Raw genomic sequence first — 17,362 nt, 5'->3', positions numbered from 1 at the left:
TGCGGAAGCTAACTCTCCAATCAGCTAAACAGACTCAATAACTCCATGGTAACGTCTGGGTGAATGTACTGAGGAATTTGAAAAACTGTAACAAATTACAAAAAGAATGCAATTTTAAGGTAATGCTACTACTAACACAGACACTCATAAACATGTTAGCATATTAGCTAATGCTAACAACGCTAGCCTAATTAAATGACGATAGCATGCATGAAAACACTTCTGCATACATCACACATGAGACGGTTCAGTATGTAAGAAGTGTTTTAGTTATATTGTAAAACTTACAAACAATGCTTAGAGTAATGAATAAAGAATCTATAAGAGTAGAAACGCTATGGATGATTAGAAGACCAAAGGGCACTTCTACTTCCGGTTAAACAGCAGGAATTGTGTGAACAGTAAGCAAACTTATCCAAAAGATGGCGCAATAGCACAAATAATAACACATCAATTAAGTGTCTTTAAATGAAAACTATTCACATCATGGCAGTCAGCAAAAAAAAATCCATAAATTAGCCGCACCGTTTTACAAGCCGTGGGATTCAAAGCATAGGAAAAAAAGTAGCAGTTTGAGTTGAGGGTGTGCAAATTGTTTTCTTTTTCCTGGGTGGGGGCAAAACAGAAAACAATTGCAAAGCACTAGTTGAGCGCAACTTTAGAGACATACCGTATTTTTCGGATTAAAAGTCGCAGTTTTGTTCATAGTTTGGCCGGGGGTGCGATTTATACTCTGGAGCGATTTATGTGGGAAATTATTAACACATTACAGTAAAATATCAAATAGTAATTTTTTATCTCATTCACGTAAGCGACTAGATGTATATCAGCAATCGTCACACACACACGTCAACCAATAAAAATTCGGCGGGGGCAGGTCATGGCAGAAGTGCATTGTGAAAAAAAAGATGCTACCTGCTACTACTTCCGTACCTATGAAAATTGATCAGTTCAACATTGGCGGTAACTTATAAAAACTGAGAAGAGCTGAACAAAAATGGCACCGAAAAGGAAATCCTATACTGCAGGTTACAAGCTGGAAGTAGTGAAATATGCAGCACAAAACGGCAATCGAGCAGCAAAAAGAAAGTTTGGAGTAAGCGAGAAACTTGTAAGGGACTGGCAAAAAGCGTAGGCTACTCTTACTGAAATGAAGAAAACTAAAAAAGCTAACCGCAGGCTAAAAGCTAGGTGGCCAAAGCTCGAGGAACAAATTCACAAATGGGTGCTTGAAAATTGCCTTTCAAATGTCTATTCTTGGTGTTGGATTTTATCAAATAAAGTTCCCCAAAAAATGCGACTTATACTCTAGTGCGACTTATATATATATTTTTTCCTCCTTTATTATGCATTTTCGGCCGGTGTGATTTATACTCCGGAGCGATTTATAATCCGAAAAATACGGTATTTTCTTGTTTGTCATTTGACACAAATGAACTAATATAGTTTTACACTGCATTGTCCTAACATGTTAGGTTGATTGAAGAATAGACTGTAAATTGTCTACAGATGTGTTGTTTATATACACTACCGTTCAAAAGTTTGGGGTCACCCAAACAATTCTGTGGAATAGCCTTAATTTCTAAGAACAAGAATAGACTGTCGAGTTTCAGATGAAAGTTCTCTTTTTCTGGCCATTTTGAGCGTTTAATTGACCCCACAAATGTGATGCTCCAGAAACTCAATCTGCTCAAAGGAAGGTCAGTTTTGTAGCTTCTGTAACGAGCTAAACTGTTTTCAGATGTGTGAACATGATTGCACAAGGGTTTTCTAATCATCAATTAGCCTTCTGAGCCAATGAGCAAACACACTGTACCATTAGAACACTGAAGTGATAGTTTCTGGAAATGGGCCTCTATGTAGATATTGCACCAAAAACCAGACATTTGCAGCTAGAATAGTCATTTACCACATTAGCGATGTATGAAGTGTATTTCTTTAAAGTTAAGACTAGTTTAAAGTTATCTTCATTGAAAAGTACAGTGTTTTTCCTTCAAAAATAAGGACATTTCAATGTGACCCCAAACTTTTGAACGGTAGTGTATGTGTCCCCTGCAATTGGCTGGCGATAAGTCCACATGAAAAGTTTTGTATATGCTCCAGCTTACCTGAGACAATATTTAGGATAAGGGGTACAGAAAATATTTGAATGACTGGTTGGTTTCTTTAACTAAAAAGGTGCCTTTAACTGGCAAATGCCCTTTTTAAAAAGAGTACCAAAAAAAGTAAGTTATTTTTGCTTGTAATGAGCAAAACAAATTGCCATAGGTAACATGTCAATATTGTCTTGGTAAGATTTCTTGAACTTAGACATATTAAAGCTTTAAAAACACAAAAGTGATCTTGAAAGTAGCCTTTAAAACATTTTAGCTATACTTACTAACTGGTATTGTGAAGTTTTGTGTCTCATAAACTTCTCAAAAAGTAGTATTTTTTTCCTCAGAAAATCTATTGCCTAAAACAAGCTCTTCTATCTAACTGAAAAAATACTATTCATGGGATTGTGACTCGTTTGTTGTTTAGATATTTTGACTAGAAAATTGAAATATATGAGTTTTTCCAGTGTTCTGAAGCAGATACAGAAGTGAGGTCCACTCACTAAATACTCTCTGACATCTGGTGGATTGTGACAGTTCAGAAATAAACTGCCAGCATCCAGTGAGTCAACATTAACCGTGGCTGAGTTGTTTGTCTGCTACTTGACTGACAGGAGAGTCTGTCACCTCCTGTTGTAACAGGACCTGAGAACACACTCACCTTGCATCTTGGCAGCACTTAGTCATTTCAAATCCATAAAGTCCCCCATTTTAATCTTCTTCATCATTTACATAATACAAGTTAATGTTGCTGCGGAGAATTGTGTTTTTTCCATGAGGCCTGCGGAATAGAAGAAAATGTAAACATTGAGGCGCAGAGACTTTAGAGGTGCATAGAAATCAAACCGGATCACCTTGAGACCACCTTATTATTTCGTGAATCAATTAGTCAACAATAGAGATTAATCTATAGATTTAATTTATTTTTGTCACGGACTGTTTCTTTAGTGCAACAATTTCTTTTCAAATGAATTTCCCCAAAATAACCAAGCTTTAAATGCATGTTGTTTGGAAAGAAATACAAAACAAATGTACTTACTTACTGGAGAATAGCCCTTGATGCCTTTTTAATCATAATTATAATCAGCAGAGAAATACATGAATGCATTGTAACATCCATCCATCCATTTTCTACCGCTTGTCCCTTTTCGGGGTCGCGGGTATCAACTAAATATTTAAACTATTACATTAGTATTGTTGTCCTACTCTTGGCATCAACAGCATTGATTCATGGATCAATCCACCCTTCCCTGGTACACAACAACGTAGCACACCAGTTGCATGTGTTGTTATAATATTGTTCTCTTTCTGGACTCTTTTTTTTTTTTTTTGGTCTGCTTGTTAATTTCCTGTAGTTCAATCTACGTGTAGTTTCCTAATGAAGCCCTAGCTTGAAGCTTCTCTTGCTCCCACTTGCTGCGGCAACAACAAACAAAACTCCAGACGCTCCTCTTCGTTTTGTATCGTTTACTTGTCAACTTAATCCTTCAAAAACGTAAAACAATAACGATGTGGGAACAAATGAATGGAAAAATAAAGCGAGTTTGTTACAGTAAGAAAGAGTTAGAAAAAATAAGAGTAAGGTCAAAAAACTGTGTGGCTCGATTCCACCATACCTGACTGCCATTACCCATAATACATTGTGTTAAACCATATTACCACACAGCCATATATGCAATTAAACAGTTACGTAATCTTCACTGTATTAAAGCAGTATAAAATAGTATGTCATCAAATTATTCAGACAAATGTAATAATTACAATTAAAGTGTACCTTATAATTATTCTAAGCATGCAATATATACATTTTCGTATTATTTAAATAAAGTAAATAGTCCCCTTTTGACTGAATAAACATAACGCACCTTCTATAAAATGTAAATTAACTTAAACATCATTTAGGCTCCTACACTACGTGTCTGTTAAAGTTAACTAAGCACTTACTCTTCGGTCGTTTTAAAGTACCAGTATAATGGAATAAAAAGTTGCCTCTATATTGAAGCTATTATAATATATATCTGATTAATAACACTAAAAGATGTACAAAGTTTGTAAGTAAATAGATATGATCAAAATAGTATAAATCTCAGAGATTCCTGAACTATTTTGAGAGATAATGAGCAAGCCATGTGATCCTGGTGTAAACCACAGATCACTTTGCCGGAAAACAACAATGCTAATAACGCAGACCTTGTTAGAGCCAACAACTATTTCTTTGTGCGAAATTATGATCCAGAACCTTGTATTTTTTTAGCTTTAATATATATAGGATGATCTACAAGTTTCAGAAGCTGTGTGTTAAACCAATCCAGATTCAGTGAACCACGATAGCATCATGTAGCTGTTGCTGAGGGCTAAACAAGAAATACAAACTACAAACATAATAACACGATCACTTACTGTACATCGTCTGCTCTGACTGGGATGTCTCGATGAGACATTATTGATAATCCACACGAAAGGTTAAAAAAAGTTGCTGCAGACGCTCGTCTTCGGTTGTTGTGTCTTTGTTTCAATCTCCGGGTATAAGTTGAATGTCACATATGAACAAATTCACTATTTATGGCTAAATCCTCCTATTATCCAGGTGAGAGGCATGAGTTATAATCTAAAATTAACTTCAAAACAGCTGAGACGCGATCTGCACGGCAGCAGCAGGGCACCGGCCGGCTCAATGAATTCAGCAGAGGGCCAGTTGGCTCTCTAAAAAATACTTAGCCTGCTTATAATAACAATATCGCTAATATTTGGTAAATATTCAGGTTGCGACATGTAAATAGAGTATTGTTGTCGGGTTTTGGGTGGTTAGAGGACTTTGTGGGTGTAAAAGAGGAGCCTCCATTGACCCAATTATTAGCTATTTTTTTAATTAATGTTTTCCCACGATTTTGAATGCATAAAAAAAGAAAAACATATGTTCTTGTCCTACATAGGGATTGTGAATGATAAACAGCACATCTCTTTACAATTTTTGCATATTTCCAGTATGACTAATCTGCTGATATGGACAGAGTGCGGATGAGTTTGCCCTGTGACGTCATCCGACCCCAAATCTACGGAATATTCAAAATTGCCGTCTGAAATTGTGACATTTTGTGGATGTTCACACGTTATGTTTACATACTTTGCGGATTGGAAATACATTAGCTTTAACAGATTCAATGAAACATAAAGTCCACTTGTTTGTCCATTATACTCATATTTTAAGCTGTTTTAGCATAAGTATGTTTTCTTCTCGTCTTCTGCTCTCTTGCTCGATGTGTTGCATTTTCATCTATTTCGCCAGTTCCAGTGACATTAAAACTTAGGAGAAATGTATTTTATTTGCCGCAGTTGTGGTCATAATAACTTGCATTGAGTATGGATGTACACAAACAGTTATCCGGAGCTGCTGTTGTCAGCAAAACGACCAAGCTGCAAGGTATGAACCACAAGTGATCATTTTTTGTGATCAGCATTGATCTGGCTATCGGAAACTTTTCCACAGAAATTGGCCGATGATAATCGTTGGATTATTTGGAACACCACTAGTGGAATAATTTTCTCCGTGCACGGCCATCTTTTGTTGACGCATCGACGCAAGGTAGTCGACAAATCGTCCCAGCCCTAGATTTGTTTAAAGCTCGGGGAAAGGTTAACAAAGAAAAAGGTATTCAAAAAATGTTTCCTAAATTCCATTGTTAACCAACAAACCCAGTGAGGGTGTAACGGTTCCCTATGTTTACGGTTAATAATATCCCTTTAATAATCAGTTAATTGGAGGGTCACTAAAAACAAGCCATAGGCCGCACTCTGGTTTACAGTGTTTCTTTTGCGGAAAGAGGAAGTGCACATTTACAGTTTCAACAGTGTAAATGATCATTTTATTTGTAAATAAAGGTTCCTTTTCGACTGAAGTGTAGCATTAATAGTTCCAGTTTGTAGTCATGTTCCCTATTTCTTTTGAACAATGGCAGCACACTGTTTTTGTCTTAAAAGGGACATATCATATGATGATTATAGTCTACATTGTATTGGATATGCTTTGGTGTAAATTGCGTGAATTTTGTTCCACAGTCCCATTTATAACCAGTTTTTTGAGTCTGTCTGCAAGGTGTTTGCGGAGGCGTTCCCAGATTGCGATTGAAACCGTCCATGCCCTATCCAAAAATCTTTTGAAAGTGTACACTGTTGATAAGAACATCGCCGCTATTTATATATAGGCTCTGGCTCCTCATTAGCACTATCGCTAGCCAAGACCCCTGCTAGCCAAAGGCTATTTGTTTACGGAGTAAACGCATAGCATTGAGGCAAACTTTCTGTTTACCAGGAAAGAAATCGGCATGCCTCTGTACCAAAACATATCACGTTACAAATACATGTACGATTACACCTCTAACATCCAGACCATCTGCTCGTGATATTTCCACTTGTGTTATTTTTATCTGGAGGTACAAAGATTGATATCCTCATTTGGCGTTAATGCGAGATGTCCGAGAGCTGATATTTTAGTGTGCTCAACTGACTACACATACAATATACAAATAATACACCATAGAAATGTCATATGTGTTTTTTTACAGGGCTCAAGTTAGCTGGCCCCTTCACTCGTATCTTGTCTGCTTATTTATTTTATGTTTTTCCTCCAAGAGCTGATTTAGTCACTACTTAGTTGGGTCACCTCAAGTCCAGTCCTGACGATGAGGCATTCTGGTGTTATCAAATGTGACATGCAAAGTTTGGAATTGCAAAATGTAGGTCAGTGTGCATCAGCTGTTGTTTATCTGCTTTTTACATTCTGACATAATAAGGCATGAACCACAAATTAGCCAATTTAAATGCTCAAGCTTCTTTTGAACGAATGTGTCTGTTATTTGGAGGAACTCGTCATGTCAGAGAACACAAGAAGAAGTTAAGCAAAACAACTGAGACATAAAAAAACAATCATGTACACATTCGATTTTAGAGGTTCCACGGTGCTTGTAAATGGCCTAGTTAAAAGCCTCTCACTTCTACAACATCTTTGGCTCAGCCCCAACGTCACTTAGCTAAAGCTAACATGTCCCGCTGACAGCATCGTTTATCATCTTCAGCTGCGCAAAGGGAAGGTCAGCTCTGGCTAAAAACGGGATGTGTGAATGTTTGTGCGCTGCCGCTGTTTAGAAAAACAAGAGAGAGAATAATTTTAGCCCCTATACTGTTCCTTACGCCGCAGATAATCACCTCACATCAACATTGCATCTTGGGAAAAAAAAGGTGTTTCTAAGATCATTTCAAATGGAACATTAAAACAATCACAGACTCTGAATTTGCATGAAAGTGTTTTACTTTTTTCGAGCGTCCTTGTTTCCGCGCTGTTTTCAGCCTTGACTTCCTGATTATGTCCTCAGCCACGGCCTCGGCCCAGCGTGTAACATGATACACTTACTGACCGAGATAAGACTTTTGCTCGCAAGCTTTATCAGTTATTAACTTTATTCTCAGTACCGCAGTCTTGTACGCACAATCTTTAAGGATCACACATGATAAAACGTTGTTTTTACTTCCGGCCAACACAATGCCGAAAAGGCAAGAGTTAGCGTTTCCTTGTCTCTAAACTTTATTTTTTTTTAGTATTTTGTTTAGGACAAGTCAATGCTAAATCTAGGAAATGATCTGTGCTAAAAATAACTCATACATTATTATTAATTTTTTTAGATTAACTTCAGTTTTATCCGTCAATTCTAAGTTTTTATTATTATTTTTGTTTGTTTAATGCCTTTTTTGGGGGGGCAAACATACAAAATATGCTATATTTCCCCCCAAAAAATATTTCAAAGTGGAATATTTGATGTGAAGCAATGACAGTTTTAAAGACAAAAATGTAAACATTGAAACTTTTCCGCCCTTTTATTCCACTTACTAGTATTTTTAGAATGTTCCGTTAAAAAATGATCTGCAGGCCGCAGTTTGGACACCTCTGTTTTATCCTGAATGACAGTTGGACCTGAGAAAACGTGCATTTTTCAGCTCTATCACCAGCAAAGGTACAGTAAAGTCCTGTATCTAACCGCGAGTGACCGTTCATGGATCTCGTTTGCACATTTTAAATGCCTTTTTGCATAAGTTCCTCCCGCTGAATAACGCATAACTGAACTGATTTTTAGGGCAGCACGGTGGAACAGGGGTTAGTGCATGTGTCTCACAATACGAAGGTCCGGAGTAGTCCTGAGTTCAATCCCGGGCTCGGGATCTTTCTGCGTGGAGTTTGCATGTTCTCCCCGTGACTGCGTGGGTTCCCTCTGGGTACTCCGGCTTCCTCCCACCTCCAAAGACATGCACCTGGGGATAGGTTGATTGGCAACACTAAATTGGCCCTAGTGTGTGAATGTGAGTGTGAATGTTGTCTGTCTATCTGTGTTGGCCCTGTGTGATGAGCTGGCGACTTGTCCAGGGTGTACCCCACCTTCCGCCCGAATGCAGCTGAGATAGGCTGCAGCACCCCCCGCAACCCCAAAAGGGGCAAGCGGTAGAAAATGGATGGATGGATCTATGCCCTAAAGTAATGATTTCAACCAATTGAATTATGTAAGAAAGCATTTGTAGGTATTTGTAGACAGTTTGATCACTTGCACTGCACCAGGTCTCACTTTCACTATATTATGTTCCACCTTTGCCTGGTTTGATATAATACACAATAGAAGTACCGTATTTTTCAGATTATAAGTCACTCCAGAGTATAAGTCGCACCGGCCGAAAATGCATAATAAAGAAGGAAAAAAACATATATAAGTCGCACTAGAGTATAAGTCACATTTTTTGGGGAAATTTATTTGATAAAATCCAACACCAAGAATAGACATTTGAAAGACAATTAAAAATAAATAAAGAATAGTGAACAGGCTGAATAAGTGTACGTTATATGACGCATAACTAACGAACTGAGAACGTGCCTGGTATGTTAACGTAACATATTATGGTAAGAGTCATTCAAATAACATATAACATATAGAACATGCTATACGTTTACCAAACAATCTGTCACTCCTAATCGCTAAATCCCATGAAATCTTCTTCCTCTGTGTCGCTTCTAAACAACTCTGCCAACTCCAATGGTAGACAATGCGCCGCTTCCTCTTCTATCGGTACGTCGCTTACGTCAGAGTCATTGTCAGTTGCAGTTCCAATTATTCCAGCCTTTCTGAATCCGGACGGGATGGTTTCGGTTGTCACTGAAGCCCATACTTTGTCGAGCCATCCAATGACATCCAGAAAACTTCTGCCATGACCCGCACCCACCAAATTTTTGTTGGTTGACGTGTGTGTGTGTGACGATTGCTGATATACGCCTAGTTTCTTACGTGAATAAGATAAATAATATTATTTGATATTTTACGGTAGTGTGTTAATAATTTCACACAAGTCGCTCCAGAGTATAAGTCGCACCCCTGGCCAAACTATGAAAAAAAGTGTGACTTATAATGCGAAAAATACGGTACACTCCCTAATAGAATTAAAGTTGAAACTCAGGACTCACTTTTCCATCAGGGGTCACCACACAAAGTGAGTTTCTGAGTTCACAGAATTTGTTGTGGCTCAGGTTTCTTGCCAAATTATTTTCCTGATGAAACTCCTAAGTTCCCAGGTCGGGGCAGTTCACAGCAAGGCCCCATGTTGTACTAAATACAAGTAAATGATGGGTCAAACAATACTGAAGCATCGATGCGTTATGAAACACATAGAGCCCTCGATGCCCCGATGTGTCAATTTCAGGAAAGAACACGTGGTGGATACAGCTGCTGGGTCATTTGACTGAAGCGCCAAATTGTTTATTTTCTTTCGGCTGAAGACTGACTGCTTGTATTTATAAGAAGTCAAACGTGTGGCGTCCTGCGTTTGACCTCAGTTTTCGTCGCTAAGAAAAAAAAGAAAAATCAGCAAAAAAAAAAACCAGCTTTGTTTTATTAGTCAACATTGCAACTTTTTCTAAATTACATTTCACCTTTAAGCTTTTTTATTTCACTTTTGTTATGTTTTTTTTAAATTTTAATAGTATTTTTAGAATGAGCCGTGGGCCTTTAAAACATTAGCTGTAGGCCGCAAATGGCCTCCGGGGCACACTTTTGACACCCCTGCTATAGATAGTAAAAAATAAAATCTGATAAATCTATGGATAAAAAGCAGAGCCTGGCGACGCATGCGCGTTTATCATAACTCTCTCGCTCTCTCTGTCTCTGCCCCTCCCTCACGAATGCTACTGCGCGCACAATTTGTTTTGTTTTTAACCCCTTCTTAACCCTGAACGTACATTGAAAATACACGCAACCCTAACTCAAAATGACGGACATTTGAGGCATTTAAGAAACTCCGCCCTGACAGCTCCGCAAAAGAGGACATGTCCGGTGAAAAGAGGACTTATGGTCAGTATATCGTAGCCCGTTAGCTGCTAGCATGCCGTGTGTTGTGCCTCGGTGTGCATTGTTTACACAACATGCGTTACGCTATTTAATATGTTCATTGGAAACTCGTTCGGTACACCTCCGAACCGAACCGGAACCCCCGTATCGAAACGGTTCAATACAAATACACGTACCGTTATAATACAAATACATATGCAACAAATAGAAGATGCTGAACATTCAAGTCACACAATAATTGTATTACTGGTTTAATTGGAAGGTTGTCGTTTCGAATCAATCAAATGGTTCTTCTGTTTGCTTATTTTTAGTTGTGAACCTGTAAACATTTGCATTTTATTGATTGCCTGTTAAACATTAAATGTCTGAATAGAGGGTTGTTTGATATGATTAGACTGACATACTATTAGTTAGTTGGTAGCAGAGTTTGGTAACTTAAAGGAGGTGACTCAGCAGAAATGTCACCCAATAAAGTTTGACTGATGTTTATGCTTCTCATTGCAGTCAGTTGAAGTTCAGTGCTCTTTCTCTAGGTCACACACTGCTCAGTGGAAGAATGTACATTTGCACATAGTTTATCAGGGCAAAGTGAAGCAAGTTTGTGTGTTCTACAGTAGATACTGTATAAACAAACAGCAGATTGCTCTCGGCGTAGCATGACGTGAAGGTGCAGGGTATTATAAGTGTCTTGCAGCAAGTTCCTACAGGGTAAAGCCTTTGGATGCATTATTTAAGTATGAATATGTGATTTTTGTCAAGACTTTTTAGACTGTAATAGCTGCTCACTGTCACGGACCTAAGAACTCCTCCCAGTTGCTTCCTGCTTATTGGCTCTAGAACTCTTGCCCTCCATCTGATTGGCTGCAAACTTGAGCCCCTCCCATTCCGCTGGTGCTCTCAGCCTCCCAGGGTTGTTGCTTAGTTACATCAGGACATACTTGGGCAGAGCCCTGATGTTTACTGCAGCACTCGGGCGCGGAACAGTGCCGGGTGACACAGTCGCCAGGAAGACGAGTCCATAGAATGCACCCAGGCGCAACCTTGGCTCTGCTGCTCCTCACGCCGAATCCACAGAGAGCTCGGCCAAGATAACTGAGCAGGGACACAGCTGGATGTGGTCCCTCCCTGCAGGTCTGCCGAGTAAACACGTGGCAAACGAAGGAAGAAGTGCAGGGTTTAGTTGCCTGTCTCTGTCAGGTTAAAAAAAAAACAGCAGCAGCAGCAATTCTGGACTTTGGCAAGCTCCAACTAAAGTTGCTGACTGTAGCTGTAGGCGCCCAAAGCCGTCATACGTAGTAACCTCTTCCACTTTCGGGCTGGATCTTCAGACGAACGGATCAGATTGAGGAAAAGGAAAAACTGCAGCCATGAGAATGGTCTGTGACGTTTTGCTGCAGAGGTAAACATCACACTTTCATATCTTTGATCAGACCACCGTATTGCATTAATGAATGAGAGCCAAGGTTGAATGAATGTGCACTGATTATGCAACGTCTCAAATTGCTTATTGATTGATGCTGCTGGACCATTTAAACACTCCCAATTCTGAATTATGAAGTGAGCTAATTGAGATACTGTAAAAGGTATCTTTGGTTGGTTGTTGGTTGATTGATTGATTGATTGATTGAAAAGTTTATTAGTAGATTGCACAGTACAGTACATATTCCATACAATTGACCACTAAATGGTAACACCCGAATAAGTTTTTCAACTTGTTTAAGTCAGGGTCCACGTTAATCAATTCATGGTACAAATATATACTATCATCATAATGCAGTCATCACACAAGTTAATCATCAGAGTATATACACTGAATTATTTACATTATTTACAATCCGGGGGGTGGGATGTGGAGGGGGGTGGGGGGGTTGATATCAGCACTTCAGTCATCAACAATTGCATAATCAGAGAAATGGACAATGAAACAGTGTAGGTCTGACTTGGTAGGATATGTACAGCGAGCAGTGAACATAGTGAGTTCAAAAAGCATAAGAACAAGTATATGCATTTGATTATTTACAATCCGGGGAGGTGGGATGTGGAGGGGGGAGGGTGTTAGCCAAGGGTTAAAGTTACCTGGAGGTGTTCTTTTAGTGCGGTTTTGAAGGAGGATAGAGATGCACTTTCTTTTACACCTCATGGTAAATGGTTGCTCATTGTTGCCTCGGCGAATGGATGAGTACAATCTGTCAGACTAAAAGGTTTACTTACAATCTTCACAAACAAAAGGACGTTATCAAAGTCTAAACACACAAAGATGCCGTAAACATATGCCCCGTATCCATGCAGAAACCAAATCCTGACCTTTGACCTCCTCTGTCTTTAGACCACTAGATGCTCTGCATTCTGACGTGCGCTCTGAAGCTTTGTCGCCTCTCACATGAAGGACTGTAAATGTTTGTAAATGTTTCAAATGCATCGAGCAGACTTGTTTAGGAATCGTGTTTCAGAGCGTGTGTGTTTTGCAGTAGTTGGTTGTATTCTGCTGGTGGAACTGAACAGACTTATGATAAATGATAAATGGGTTGTACTTGTATAGCGCTTTTCTACCTTCAAGGTACTCAAAGCGCTTTGACAGTATTTCCACATTTACCCATTCACACACACATTCACACACTGATTGCGGGAGCTGCCATGCAAGGCGCTACCAGCAGCCATCAGAGGCAAAGGGTGAAGTGTCTTGCCCAAGGACACAACGGACGTGACTAGGAAGGTAGAAGGTGGGAATTGAACCCCAGTAACCAGCAACACTCCGATTGCTGGCACAGCCACTCTACCAACTTCGCCACGCAGTCCCTTCTGACAACAGCACTTTTAGAGACTCATGGCTTGACCTCAAATCCTCCAAATTCATCTTACGTATATGCACTACCACTTTCGTTTTAAGAGGCATATTTTTCCAAACATAATTTATCAAACTCCCAATTTTGGACCCTCTGAACATTTGCCTTTTGGAGTTCCACTCTATAAGTTGTATTGTTACACAACAAAATGATATTGGCCCAAAGCACTTTGACTGCTTCAGTAAAGACTACAATAAATAGTGTCTTGTATTGTGTATTACACATCAGTGTCTTTGCACTGGCATTGCCTCTGGCAGGGAGGCTACAAAGCAACTCACCAAGACTGACGGCCCACTTAATAGTGTTGTTATCTTTGTCTCGCAGGGAGCTTGAAGAGGTCAGAATCCACCTCAGGGCCTGAAAGACATCATTTTAGTGAAGGGCCCCAGGCGCGCAGTGGTGTGAGATCAGAGATTATCTTTAAATACTTGAGGCGCGTGCACATTTTGTAATATTCTCTTTGCGCTGTCAAGCAAACTGTACAAGTGATGCAACGGCAAACGTTGATAGCAGGGGAGATTGTTCAAGGAGACTGATGTACAGTATTTTTCGGACAATAGAGCGCACTGTCGATGTATTTAAGTCTATTTTTATAATCAAGGCGCACCGGATTATAAGACTTAATAAAGGAGTCATGTTATGATTTATTTTTCTGTATTTAAAACACTACATAAGGTGGTTCTTTGGTCAAAAATGTTGAATATATTATGTTTTACAGACCATCTTCAAACTGCTTTCTGACCGTCTCTTCAGGATGCGCCATTTTGTGGGAGGTCTTATTTATGTGCCTCCGTCTTCTCCCCGTCATTTTTGTACCGGTAGTTTTTAGCGCTTCCATAGCAAGTCTACTGACAGACAGAAGTTAAAACTGTACGCTACTTTGTATTAGAAATGTCAACAGCGCAAGATGAATGGCCTTAAACAAGAGGATAAAGAAAAAGAGAGGAGCTTGTTTACTACGGCATGGGTTACAATGGCGGACGCATGCAAATTTTCGGGACAAAAACATAGGCCGGAACAGAATGCCCCATAATAGGTGCCATTTTGGGGTCCTTAAACACACGGTTGAAGCACAGCACGTCTGAATTGATTAACGAGGACCCCGACTCAAACAAGTTGAAAAACGTATTCGGCTGTTACCATTTAGTGGTCAAGTGTACTGAATATGTACTGTACTGTGCAATCTGCTAATAAAAGTTTCAATCAATCAAAAAAATCTACGGTAGCCGTAATGGACCAACATTTCATCAAATGGTGCGGCTTCGTACTAAGAATTGTTGACACATTTTTGAGCGCCACGTGTAATGTTCTATATTTACAATGAAACTTTAATGTTTTGGGCTTGCTTGCCGGAGTCACTTATTGAACAGGCGTCCACACGTATCCCTTACATGTGACTCCCACACTGCAAAAAGTCAGTGTTCAAAAACAAGAAAAACAAATAGTCAAGACTTTCCAAAACAAGTAAAATTAGCTAACCTCAACTAACCCAAAAATACCTTAAAATAAGTATATACTCACTAATAACAACTGTACTACTATATGAGTAGGTATTTTCTCTTGTTTCATTGAAAACAAAACAGCAAAGTCCATTTGGCTGTCATCTGTTTTAATATGAGACACAATTGTGTCAAAGTCATGATTTTTTTTTTACATGCTTAAAATAAGAAATGATTACTTTAAAAACGTAGTTGTATACTTGTGAGTGTTGATGACACAGCTTTGCAACAGTTGATATTCTAGTTTCAAGCATGTTTTACTCAATATAGGTCATAAAATCTCAGCAACAAGCTGTAATATCTTACTGAGATCATTTAGGACCAAAACACTTAAAACAAGTAAAACACTCTAACATAAAATCTGCTTAGTGAGAAGAATTATCTTATCAGACAGAAAATAAGCAAATATCACCCTTATTTGAGATATTTAATCTTACTTAGATTTCAGTTTTTGCAGTGCATCTACTGGCCTCACTTGCCATTACACCATGTACCACATACAATTGATTCAAGGTCAGTAAACACAACCGGAATTATTCCGTACATTAGGCGCACAGGGTATAAGGCGCACTGTCGATTTTTGAGAAAATGAAAAGTATAATAAGTGTGCCTCATAGTCCGAAAAATACGATACACTCACTAATTTTCTCGAGTGGGAACGGAGTGAGTTGCTGTTTATTGTTGGAATATTAGAGTTAAATTAACAGTAACTGCAAGCATTGCTTTACAACAAACAAAAAGGAAGAGCAACCATCCACAATAAGATTAACGAGAGAGATGTCAAGGTTGCATAAGTTCAGCTGCAAATGACACACACACACACACACACACACACACACTATAGACTCATGCATTGCTTTTGTGCATACATGACCTTGTGGTGTGTGTAGTGTTACATAAATCTGCTGTCGTGTTATGTGCTTACGTGTGTGATAGTTATAGTGAGCATCCACGGACACATTTCAGCTGTGTCCCAGCTTTGTGGATATGCGTGGAGAAAGACACACACACACACTTACGGTACCTGGTCTTATCTAATTACTAACTCCGAGCATTAATAACTTTGTGGACATGCGTGGAGAAAGACACACACACACACTTACGGTACCTGGTCTTATCTAATTACTAACTCCGTAGCATTAATAACTTTGTGGACATGCGTGGAGAAAGACACACACACACACTTACGGTACCTGGTCTTATCTAATTACTAACTCCGTAGCCTTAATAACTTTGTGGACATGCGTGGAGAAAGACACACACACACACTTACGGTACCTGGTCTTATCTAATTACTAACTCCGAGCATTAATGACTTTGTGGACATGCGTGGAGAAAGACACACACACACACTTACGGTACCTGGTCTTATCTAATTACTAACTCCGTAGCATTAATAACTTTGTGGACATGCGTGGAGAAAGACACACACACACACTTACGGTACCTGGTCTTATCTAATTACTAACTCCGTAGCCTTAATAACTTTGTGGCGCCTATGCGCCCTTTCTGAGCATGTTTGTACGGTCGTTATTGTATCGCTTCTTCTTGTTTTGACTCTCCAGTATCATACACACCCTTCGAGGTCAGTTGATGTCTGGAATGGGAGTCCAGGAGAATGTGATGTTCTAACTATGTATTTCCCCTTTGCAGTGCCCATCTCTCCCCTGTGCCCATGCTGCCTGCTGACTCTGCAGAGTGAGTCCACACACACACACACACACACACACACTTCTGTCGATCTATTAAAACATTACGTTGAAAAATTATACATGCACATGAGGGAAATCACATGAGCATTATCTCCCCTACTGGTACTGATGCGGTCTGTGATAGCGGCAACAGTGTTGCGCACAGTGCGGGACAAAGTGTGTCTGATAAGTCGACACAAAAGGATTGTGTATGTTTGATGAGCAGCAAAGACTCACATGACTTTCCGCCGTGCGCGGACAGTTGTCTTAATGTGCAATAAAGTCACAATTGTGTCAACAGGACAGAAACACACAGCACAACATGATCCAATAAAATGTTAGGAGTTTGACTGCTTTAACAAGTCATTTCCACACTAAACTTGATGACAGCTGTGAATATACCTCGGCAAGCATCTATATTGACAGGCTTAAGTTTCATTGAGCACCGTTTTGCTCTGATCTTTGAGGTTGTCACGGCATCTTATGTCCGTGGTCTTAACTCAGGAGCTCAGGAGGTTTTAGTTAACGTTTAGCAGGCAGCTGCATAAACATTTAACTTCTCTAGACTGTATGTGTACAGCATGCAGCATTCAAGTTGTTCTTGATTTATTGTTATGTCAATTGATTGACTACAACTGTGACTATTTAAGTGCATCACTTCCTGTTGAAAATTACACACTGACAAAGACTGTCAGGTTTAAGCACCGAACTATCTATTAAACAGGACAAGAAGCAAGGAATCAAGCAGACAGATTTAAATTTTGTTCATGAGGAGAAACGTATTGGGCTGCACACTCAGTTACAGTCTCCCACCCACGCACTGAGGTACAGCCCCCGCCCGCGCTCCCCATTTTATTC

At 39.4% G+C, this 17,362-nt stretch overlaps 1 protein-coding gene across 8 annotated transcripts in view; it reads left to right on the top strand.

The window, feature by feature from the left end:
• The window catches only part of fam13b (family with sequence similarity 13 member B), a 129,601-nt gene that overhangs the window by 54,581 nt on the left and 57,658 nt on the right, over positions 1–17,362 (top strand). For all 8 annotated transcript variants that reach the window (XM_062039956.1, XM_062039953.1, XM_062039957.1 and 5 more), the window contains one exon: positions 16,467–16,511. In XM_062039956.1, the coding sequence (XP_061895940.1) occupies positions 16,467–16,511 (45 nt within the window). The remainder of the gene's footprint in view (positions 1–16,466; positions 16,512–17,362) is intronic.

Source organism: Entelurus aequoreus, linkage group LG28 (genome assembly GCF_033978785.1).
Source record: "Entelurus aequoreus isolate RoL-2023_Sb linkage group LG28, RoL_Eaeq_v1.1, whole genome shotgun sequence".
Taxonomy (NCBI): Eukaryota; Metazoa; Chordata; class Actinopteri; order Syngnathiformes; family Syngnathidae; genus Entelurus; species Entelurus aequoreus.
The sequence above is the reverse complement of the archived record's forward strand: the minus strand, read 5'-3'. Positions and strand labels throughout refer to the sequence as shown.